The sequence below is a fragment of the Colobus angolensis genome, unplaced genomic scaffold, assembly GCF_000951035.1.
Source record: "Colobus angolensis palliatus isolate OR3802 unplaced genomic scaffold, Cang.pa_1.0 Scaffold59, whole genome shotgun sequence".
Classification (NCBI taxonomy): Eukaryota; Metazoa; Chordata; class Mammalia; order Primates; family Cercopithecidae; genus Colobus; species Colobus angolensis.
This window is the reverse complement of record NW_012119487.1, coordinates 2,998,222-3,009,322: the sequence shown is the minus strand read 5'-3', so window position 1 is coordinate 3,009,322 and position 11,101 is coordinate 2,998,222. Positions and strand designations below refer to the sequence as shown.

At 38.5% G+C, this 11,101-nt stretch overlaps 1 protein-coding gene across 2 annotated transcripts in view; it reads right to left on the bottom strand.

Moving 5' to 3' along the window:
- Positions 1 to 2,675: 2,675 nt before the first annotated feature.
- Positions 2,676 to 11,101, bottom strand: part of LOC105526349 (chromosome unknown open reading frame, human C1orf105) — a 48,584-nt gene continuing 40,158 nt past the window's right edge. The window contains exons 5-7 of one of the 2 annotated variants that reach the window (XM_011962311.1): positions 9,264 to 9,331; positions 6,127 to 6,194; positions 2,676 to 3,053 (exon numbers count right to left, since the gene is read on the bottom strand). In XM_011962311.1, coding sequence (XP_011817701.1) covers positions 2,908 to 3,053; positions 6,127 to 6,194; positions 9,264 to 9,331 — 282 coding nt within the window. In that variant the 3' untranslated portion in view covers positions 2,676 to 2,907. The remainder of the gene's footprint in view (positions 3,054 to 6,126; positions 6,195 to 9,263; positions 9,332 to 11,101) is intronic. The other variant, XM_011962313.1, reaches the window with a different exon arrangement.

Sequence of the window (11,101 nt, the reverse complement as noted above, 5' to 3'; positions counted from 1 at the left end):
GCTGCAGGTGGAGTACTTCTAGTGTGCTGAGGCCACACTAAGTCCAGGTTTAGACCTCAGATTCTGGGAAATGAGTTCACACTAGCCCAAGCAAATTAACAGTCATTCATATAGAGAAATGAGATTTCAAATGGAACTAGACTTCTTGTGCTAACTTGTCAACCCACTCTATTTGAGAAACCAAATGAAGTTTATAAAGTTTTTGAGTAGACAATCTGAGCAAAGGGAGGTAAATGATGCTAAAAAGTATCATCAGACTTTGAAAACCTGCTGTTGACTTTTCTCTAATACCTCTGTCGAGTAGTCGACTAGATTAACCAGATTAGTGAGTAAAAACATCCTGGCATCCCTTTCCCTAAAGGGCTAGAGACACAAGGATACATCATGTAAACTGGAAATTCATATAGTCTGGGGACCCCTGGGAGTCTCTGAAGCCCTACCAGAGCATCTGTGAGTTACAGTTGTTTGCATAATAATACTAAGATGTTATTTTTCTTTCTTATTCTTCTACTCAGGAAGCCTCAAGTAGCCTCTGGGAAACTTTCTAAGTACAGTGGAGTTTTCCAGAGGCTACATGACATGTGATACGTCATCACTCTGACAGCTGATTGGAAGTGTTTAAAAGGTTTCTCCATTTTAATTTCTAACATTATAAATAGTTCTTTAGCGTTTTCAATGCCTCAGAGTGTAAAATTTCCTAAGACCAAAAGTTTAAGAACCGTTGATGTAGATCATCCATTTCTGTCATCATACTACCAAACAACATGATGTTATTATTTTATATTTTACAAGATTTTGGAAATGTCCCAGTACTATGGATGAAGCCATCTTGAAGATATTTAGGAAGTATTCTATCTCACTAGCCACATAATATTCTGATTACCTCAAAAGCTCCAAATAATTGTGAATGGGGCATGTATCCTCTATAATGCGTGGGTACAGTTACACCCAATCTTTTCACTGGATATATTAATCTGCAACAACAACAAAAGAAGGAAACACGGTTACCTGTGATGTGTCTCTCCTTTGACAACTATCTGAAATGGGATCACAATTCAAGGGCACTGTTTTTGGAGTTCTTAAACTCCAGCTGAACTGAAACTGAGAATCATAGCCTACCAGGAATTCAGGACAATCAAGCAAGTTTTTCTGTTTTTGTTTGTCTATTTTTTTTTTTTTTTTTGGTGCAAGAAGTGAGGCCAATTTAAGGACAAGGCCATTTGTTTGAGATTTTTGAAGTCCATTCTTCAAGTAAAGTCACAGACACTCTGGAAGGGCTCCAGAGACTCCCGGGGGTTCCCAGACTATGTGAATTCCCGGTATCCATGATGTACCCTTGTGTCTCCAGCACTGTAGGGAAAGGGATGTCAGGATGTTTTTACTTACTTATCTGGTTAATCCAGTCACTCGACAGAGATATCAGAGAAAAGTCAACAGTAGGTTTTCGAAGTCTGATGATACTTCTAGCATTCTTCAAATACAGTCAGGCAGAAGTTGGTTCTCACATGTTGATCCAGTTTCCAGTTAGTCAGGATCTTGAGATATGACAAGACCATTGCTTCTTGAAGAACAGAGGTGTTCTTTTTATATATATAACCACCGGCCCCCACCCCGGAAGCTGGACACATGAAACATATGTGCCTATAAATATAATATTTGCTAGCCTAGAGTTTTCTTTTGTTTCCCTCATACTGCAGATGGACACAGAGATGGGACAAATCTGGATGCATACATCTTCCAACCAAAGTAATTAAACTACATAATACACGCACTAGGTATGGTTTTTATTAAGCAAGGATTAGCTGAACTTCTAACATATGAGAGGCACTAAAGGAAGTGACGTGAGAAGGGCAAGGCAAGGCATAGTTCCTGTGCTTCTGGGTTGCAATAACAAATGTCTTGCCATTTTCCAGTCATTGCATCACAGTGTCCTCTGTCATCTACCAGAGTTAACCAACAGAGATAAGGCTAGAGGGCAACTTCTCTTTTTCTTCTTTATTCTTTTTTTTTATTATTATTTATTTTTGTAGACATAGGGGTCTCCCTTTATTGCCCAGGCTGGTCTTAAACTCTTGGTCTCAAGTGATCCTTCTGCCTCAGTCTCCCAAAGCACTGGGACTACAGGCTTGAGCCGCTGTGCCAGGCCCCACATATTTATTCTTTTTTACATTTTTATTATTTTATTTTATTTTATTTTATTTTATTTGTTTGAGATGGAGTCTCACTCTGTTGCCCAGGCTGGAGTTCAGGCTTGGCTCACTGCAACCTCTGTCTTCTGGGTTCAAGCGATTCTCCTGACTCAGCCTCCTGAGTAGCTGGGATTACAGGCACCTGCTACCAGCCACACCCAGCTACTTTTTGTATTTTTAGTAGAGACAGGTTTCCACCATGTTGACCACGCTGGTCTTGAACACTTGACTTCAGGTGATCCACCCGCCTTGGCCTCCCAAAGTGCTGGGATTACAGGTGTGAGCTACCGCACCTAGCCTATTCCTTTATTCTTAATAAGCTGAATTCATGAGGGATTTCATGGAGCCATCTCTGGCCCCTGTCCTGAGGAAAGAGCTGAAATAACTTTCACAGAAAACTTGTGGCTTAAAAACAGAAGGATATTTTCCACTTTAACATAGAGAGGAATCTTTAACAAAATAAAATGAGAGACAGTTACCATGTTCCATTTTCATCAACAGATCTTTATAATCATGTAAATTAAACCATTTTATCTTTAGGAGACATGAGAGAGAAGATAGAGGTAACAGCTAGAATACTAGCAATCTTAGGAAGGCAAAATTAAATCATCTTTTGGGAGAGGAGAGAAAATTTTGAGGAGAAGGTGCCAGTGTCAAAGATTGACTTGGCGAGGTTATTTTCTCTCTGGGAGTCTGGGAGGTGATGAGCTCCTACTGCTCACTGCCTCATCATCTTGGCTATTGGTTCCTTTCTGGGCAAGGAAGAACGTTGTCTCTCTTTTAGAGTTTTGTAGGCCTCTGTCAGTAATCCGTGGAAGACAGCTGTCCTGGGGCCCAGAATGGGCAGTCTGTAGTGAATGCTTTCTGGATGACAGTACAAGAAGGAAGGAAGGACAAGGACTATTTAGATTCTATTCTTAAAGAAACTCCAAATAAGCACAGGCCAACAAAGACTTCTTCAACCTTATAAAACAGATTTAAAATTCACCTAATAATTTGTTTTTCAAATCCACCTTTTATTTTTTCTTAAGAAAACGAAAAAAAGAAAATGGAACAAAAAATTCACCTAATAATTTCTTTTAATAAAATTGTCTTTTCCCCTCGCAACATTTAAACTTTTACAAATCTTGTCAATGAGGCCAAAAAGAGTATCCAGAAACAAAACTGAAGTATTAGACGTCATTATCCATTAAATTAAAAATGAAGATAAAACATGTCTGATATTGTAATACAAGTCAAAGAGAAAAGAGGATTCAATTCTCAGGAGACTTTTAAGGGACACATATGTAGTTCCGTTCTTTAAAAAAATAAAAATAAGAAATAAATATGATCTTACAGAAAGGCTACAGTAGGGAGAGAAAGTACTTGTATTTCAAAAGAAAACTGTATTTTGTGAAATAATTTATTTTGGGGTTCTTTAAAATCCTTACCCTACCTCTTCTTCAAATATGATTTATTAAAAGTTGGTTAATATTCAATTTTTCCAGAAGACAGATTACTTGAATGGGAGTAAACCAGTGTGTGAAATAACACCTTCCCATTGGGAATCACTGAGTGACTAAGATAACTGGAACTCTGAATTCTCTGGAACAAGCTCCAGAGAACAAAGTCCAACTGAATGAGAGATAGAGACATTGCAGGATCACAAACCTTGGTTCCAGTTCAGTGTCATCACTGTACTGAAGAGGGAACAGCAGCCTAAGGTCACAGGCACTAATGGACTAAGAACCAGAACTCAGATATCCTTAATTCTAACCCAGGGCTCTTTGTGCCATATCCTACCACTGTGCCAGGTGGTAGGCTCACATCAGGTGGTTAGCATCTATATTAATGTTTATTGAGATTAAGAGTCCATGGGTATCATGGGATTCTGGGATCAGGTCAAAGATTCATGAAGGAATCTCCATCACTTGTAAAGATAAGTTCTTTCTATTTCCTTAGTTGTCATGAATAATTATTGATAATATGTAACGAAAAGCAGAGTCCAGAAAAAAATGCTAGCAATCATTGTGACCAACAGTTGAGTTAGACAGTCATTGGCGGTAATGTTGTTCAATGGGATGAGTCAGTCACTTGGTATTTGTAGCTATCCACAGGGAACACAGCACAGGTGGAAGCTGGCTTCAGCAATAAGCAGCAAGTATCACAGTATGGACATGTCTAAGCTATATAAACCAGCGGGGCTGGTGCAGTGTCAGCAGTTTTCCTGGGTCAGTCAAAGGTGAAGGCTACTTGTACCAAAGGTCTAGCTTTCAGTGGGACAACATGCTATTCTGGTTTTACAGGTGAGAACACAGAGACCAAGCCTATACAGCAAGACTAGGATTCCTACCGAGGTCTCATTGCTTCTAGGCTAGTGCCTTTTCCATGACCTCTAAGAGCACATACAAGAGCAAAGTCAGCTCAGAAGGGTCATGACTATAATAAACAGTAGATCTACAAAGCTTCAGCTCCTAGCAAGTTTTACAACTACTCTCCCTGTAGTCCCACCTCTAAGATCACTGTTCTGGGATGAACTCTATGGATAAGAACCAGGGCCATGTAAGAACATAACATGCTGTTCCTGAGCACACAAAATCTAGCTCTTAAATTGCTAATTGAAGTATACTCCCAGAGATAATAAATTGATGAAAGGCATCTTGTTACATTGTTCTCTAGGGCCAAAAAATATATTCTTGCTGAGGGAAAGGTATACAATGGGGTGTGCATGTGTGTGTGTGTGTGTATGTGTGTGTGATTCATTCCTTTGCAAGGCAGGTCTGAAAAAATCCAGGTCCAAAGGAAACTCAGAATGAGTGTGTGACTGGCAGAGATAACTATGACATCAACTGCACATGCCTATAACCCATGTTCTCTTGACTTCAAAAGAATGAGGTGGTCATAGACCAGGGAACAGCAGAGTGGGTAGCTTTTGTTGGGTGGGTACTCTTAGCTCCAGGCTCTTGGTTTCACTTTGGCTGAATGAGAGCCATGAGCTAGGCCAATATTTTGGGATACATAAGAAGTGATTAATTAGGACTGGAAGACTTTCATCCCACTCGAGTGGATATCCCCAAACCTCAGCTGTAACCTGAGTTTCTCGTCCTCCCTTTTGGCATCCCCTCAAGACACCCCTTCAGTCCTCAAATTTCCTTTCTAAATGTCTTTTTAGTTCTGGCCTAGTTCCCCTGCAACTTCCTAAGATAAAAGAGTTTTCCAAAAGTATAGAGTGAGGAAAGTGATCCTGATTTTCTTTACTGTATGTATCAAATGAAAGAAAAATTCAAGTGGCTTCAGTTAATATGGGAGCAAATGAGAAAATGGACAGTCACTAAAGTGAGAGCCTGTGCTGCAGTAAGCCCTTGAATTATATTACCCCAAATAATGGCTCACTCCATCTTCACCAGCCCAGTGTTGCCTTAACTAAAGCTGAGACTTAGGTCAATGCTGAAGCCTGAAATAGAACTTCTTTCCTTGTTTCTATCAACAGCAAGTGAAGACAAGAATAGCACAGGCAGCTGCTGGGAGAAGGCAGGTATTTTAGGGAGCTGGTGGAGTGAAAGGTTCAGGGCCTTGGTGAGGCCACTCTGAGGGTATAGAGATGCAGTTCCCCTCCCATTTTTATTGGTACCATCAGGACTGCCAATAGGGGAACTTTTATTTTGTTTGTACCCCATCTCCCCGGAAGTCTTCAGCCATATGTTGTGGACAGATCCTGGGAAGGAACATGACATGGATAAGGGCAAGTGAGGCCTAAGGAGGGCACAGGTGGTGCTGGAGTGAAAGAAGGGCTGTGAACCAATCCCAGCAGGTCAAAAGACAATATGTGAAAAAGAAAGGGATAGAAAGTGAGAATTTTCTCAGGAAATTTAGAAATTATTTTAGGGATCAGACTTTTATTCTACGGCATTTTTTTCTAGCATGTTTCACACTATAAGTACTCTAAAAGAAAGCAAACCTGTTGGGATGTCATCATGGAAAGGCTCAGGGGTAGTCTGGAATTTGGGTTGATGAAGACTCATCATTCTGATTGGAAGAAATAAGAAAACACATTAGTTAATTGGCTAGGACTTGGTAGAAAGAAATGTGTCTTTATACATTTTTATTTATTTATTTATTTATTTATTTATTTATTTATTTATTTATTTATTTATTTATTTATTGTTTTTGAGATGGAGTTTTTGCGCTTGTTGCCCAGGCTGGAGTGCAGTGGTGTGATCTCAGCTCACTGCAACCTCTGCCTTGTGGGTTCAAGTGGTTCTCCTGCCTCAGCCTCCTGAGTAGCTGGGATTACAGGCGCACACCTCCACACCTGGCTAATTTTTGTATTTTCAGTAGAGATGGGGTTTCACCATGTTGGGCAGGCTGGTCTAAAACTCCTGACCTCAGGCAATCTGCCCACCTCAGCCTTCCAAAGTGCTGGGATTACGGGTGTGAGCCACTGTGCCCAGGCTCTTTATACATTTTTAAACACATGTGATCTCTTGAATCCAGACCTGTTAACCTGGTGATCAAGCCACTTTCTAGCAATGCGAGATGATTGGTCCAAAGACTGCTAATTCTCAACCTCTTTTTGATTAGCATTGTTTTCATGGATTTTTGATAAAACCTTCATTTTGAATGTTTTATTCCACTGTCAGAACATATGTGGTCTGCAAATAGGAGGAATAAAGGAAAGAGTTCTCCAATTTCCAGAAAAAAAAAAAAAAAAACCAGAACTCTTCCAGATCAATAATCTACCCTTAAAGAGTAAAGCTGAGAAAATATTTTGGTTAGAACCTTCCCATTTCACAGAAAATGCCCTAACCACATCCTATTTCTCCTGGTGGCCAAGGCTGTGGAGGTGACCCTTGAGGAAAATGCATATAAGCCAAAACCACTTCTACATTAGTTTAAATTGCTTAATTTCTAAAGACTGACACATTAGTAAACTTTGATGGGCCATCTAAGGCTCTACATTCATTTCATGGTTTCTACTTCCACAAAGATCTTCCAAGATTATTTTTGCTTTGCTACCAAAAATATAGCGAGTTAAGCCAGTTTGCTTTAATCAATTGTCACTGAGATTGAGAAAAAGAGAAAGCAAAACCCCTTCTATTATCCATTTTGGGCAAACAGGCAGATGGTATGTTCAGAACTGAATAGTTTAAACTCTGCCTATTCTACAATTCAACAAATATATATCTATCCTGCCATCTTTTCTCCTTCTCTTCCTTTTTTCCTTCATTCTTTTCATTCCATAAGTATTATAATTCCTGCAATGGCTATAATTAAAGTCACGTTTTAAAAAAACATAATTTCTTTGAAGATAATTGCACTTGCCTACATATGCAGTGATACTAAAAAAGTATGAAAAAAGAAACCAACATCTAGTGCTAGGAACAAATTTGGAAAAGTTCAAGATAGAACCAGGCCCTTGCTTTATCGTCACTCTAGTTAAGTCTCAAACAGAAGTTGTATGTTTTCCTCCACAACACTGAAAAAAGAATACAATAGTCAGTCTCATGATACATCTGGTTGATGTTGACATTTTTAGGATTGGTTCAATCCTTGATCTTAGTTTTAGAGGGATAAGAGCTAGTTGTTTAAAATACAACTAATTAATGTTCTGGGATTTTGCATTTAAATAAAGTACAAAACTTGCAAGATAAGTAAAATGGGGCAACAAATTTCAAAAGGTTATTTCACAGAATGGTGGAATTTTGCTCAGAAATCTCTGATTTTAGATGCTTCAGTTTTCCATTTGAAGTTCATAATGAATATTTATTAGAATTACGTCTATCGTATAAGAGCTCTTTAAAAGTATAGAGTCAGTACAGGTAAATGTTATTATTGATGGAGCTTGTACTGCTCAAATAGCCACTTCCTCCATAACCTTGTCTACCTTGGCCAGGAACTGGGTACATGTTTTCAGTGTATCTGGGTCTATATTTGAGTCTGGAACAAATGGCCCTAAGGTCATAAATGGAATCAGGACATGTACCACTGTGCAACATAATGTTAAAAAAACCTATTTATTTTTCCACATTATTGCTTTCTGTATGAGGAAAAAATTAAAATGGCCATTAGATTACATATAGCTTTTTTGGTTAGTCATATGTCAGGGTGAGTGTATGTCTACCTTCCAACCATCTATTGCAATGCAAGCTGACCTGTGTTGATGTCCTATTCAGAATGGGTCCATGTTTTGCATGTCGTAATACAGTAAAAACAGAGTCCTTCTTCCCTAATAGTTAAATATAGAAGAAAAAATATCTTTGAAAAACCAGGCCAGGCGCAGTGGCTGACACCTGTAATCACAGCACTTTGGGAGGCCCAGGTGGGTAGATCACCAGAGGTCAGGAGTTTGAGACCAGCCTGGCCAACATGGTGAAACCCCATCTCCTCTGAGAAAAAAAAAATTAGCCAGGCATGGTGGTGGGCATCTGTAATCCCAGCTACTTGGGAAATCGAGGCAGGAGACTTGCTTGAACCTGGGAGGTGGAGGTTGCAGTGAGCCAAGACTGCGCCACCGCACTGCAGCCTGGGTGACAGAGAGAGACTCCATCTCAAAAAGAAAAAACAAAACAACACAAAACACACAAAAAAACTAATCAGAATTCCAATTGGATTTTATATCTGTTATACTCGATCTTGATAAAGAAAATAAAAAGCTTTAAATAACAACCAAACAAACTGATAAAGAGGAATTTTAGTTACTAAAAGGTAGCAGAGAACATCTTGGACTAAGGAATGGTTATGTGTAATCTTCCATATCTTGCAGATTAGATATGTCATCTGCATGGAGAATTTGTATTTAGTTCCATCTGAATTATCAAAGAAATTTCCTATTCTATTTCTTATATTGTTCTTGTGAAGGTGGAAAGGAAGATTATACTTTCTGCAATACTTTCAGTAGTTGTTCAAGCAAAAAGGTGAACTTTCTTTTTTGATCTAATGATTTGGTTTAACCTGAAAAAAAAAAAAAACAGTCAAGAAGCCTGTTCCCAAAGCATTCCTTAAACATTCCTCTAACTATGCTTCTCAATTCACTCTCCTGTGTCCTCAGATATTAATGAGAATTAAGTCATGTCCTGATTTAAATTGTTGACTTACCTATGACTCATAAAATTCTCAAAGGATACTTTTGGATCATCTGGGATTTTCACTGTTCTTGGTTGTACCTCAAGAAGAAAGTCTCATTTAGAATGCTGCCTATAACTGCATTCTAATTTAAATACATAATATACCACTTTAGAGAATTTGAGTTGTATTTGATATCAAAGTCCTTCATACATCCTTTTGTGATGTGAATGAACCAGAAGATTTCACCCTTCCCTCAAGTCAGCGTCATTGTTCTTCCCTGGATATCAGTTGAAATTAGATATACAGATTTAGTAAATCTTTAAAATCGGTTTGTTTAGATGCCCTCACCCCCAACACACACATGTTCTTGAGGTCTCAGGCTAGCTATCACTTTCTCAGAGACTGCTGACTGCTGGACTACTGTTCAGTAGTCCTCCGCTATATGTTCTTAGGGCCTCCTGCATCAAAATACTCATAACCTTTATATTGTAGTTACTTGTGTAATGTCTGGGTTCCCTAATAGACTTGCAGCTTTATGAGGGCATAGTCCTTGTCTCTATTTTTGTATTTCCAGCTGCTAACACGATGTCTGTTTAAGAAATATTTTTGATCAAATTAGTGAATGAATGAACCCACCTTGAAGCATACTTGAAATTTTAAAGGTGTATTTCATACAGGCCTAAAATCAATGCACAGTTACAGTATTTTTGGTTAAGAAACAGCACTTTCTTGAACTTTTCCAAATTTGTTCCCAGCACTAGATGTTGGTTTTCTTTTAAGAATGTTTTCACTAGGAAGCATTTTTCCATTATTTCTCAAAAATTATTGTAGCTATAATAATAAAATGATAATCACGAAGATGTGGGTGCAGGTCACTCTACTAAGTGACTTGTACCAAGTGACTCATGATTTCAGTTTATGACATAACAAAGTTACAATTACAATGTCTTAAGGACCTTTAGAAGTGCTTGAAAATAGCAAAAAACCAACCAAACAAACAAACAAAAAAAACCAATGCAAAGGCTATACAAATGCCAAGAACATACTATGTTTAATCAGCTTGTTCTCCTAACTCATTAGCTGAAGAAAGGATGGGAGAGGAAGAGGAGGTGATCTGGTAACAAGGAGTCTCTGGGCATAGTGGGGGCAGCCAAGGCTTTAGTAAGAACCTGAGGAGAGATTTCTAAACATAAAAGTGGATGAGAATGTGCCAGAAACAGACTGCTTTATTCAAAAATGTATCTAAAGTTGACTCTGCTACAAGGGAAGATGCAGGAAACCCTAACTCCTCCTGAATAGCATGATTCCTGTCCTAAATCCCCTAAATCCAGCCAGTGCTGTTGTACGAATGAACTGTGCTACAGGGGCGACATCAGAACAGAGCTGCCTGCCAAAGACAGGATTTTTGTTTTTGAGAAAAAGGGTAGTGTGGTAGACTCCTATTCACTCTTGAAAACCCTGAATAGTCTTTTTTCTTCAAGGAAGACTTCCCTGATGTTTACTTTCACTGCCCCTTCACTCCTCATCAGATCTATTTCTATTTACTTTGATCACATTCTATTGTCATTATTTATTTATTTGTTGACTCCTTAAAGACAGGTCTTATGTCTTTCTTTTTTTTTTTTTTTCTTTGCAGATTACCTAAGTACCTGGCCCATGGCAGACAATCAATAAATATATGTTGAAATAAACTTAATTTATTTTGAAACAATTTTTAAATATATGCTAGAGAATATCTGTTTACAGTATGTCTAGCTTGACCGTCCTACTTTTAAGGGGCTTGAAAGTATTAATTAGAGAGCAATGCAGATAACAGAAGGACTACAAAATAGTTGCATGAAGGGGAAGATGAGCTGTTTGGAGCAGAG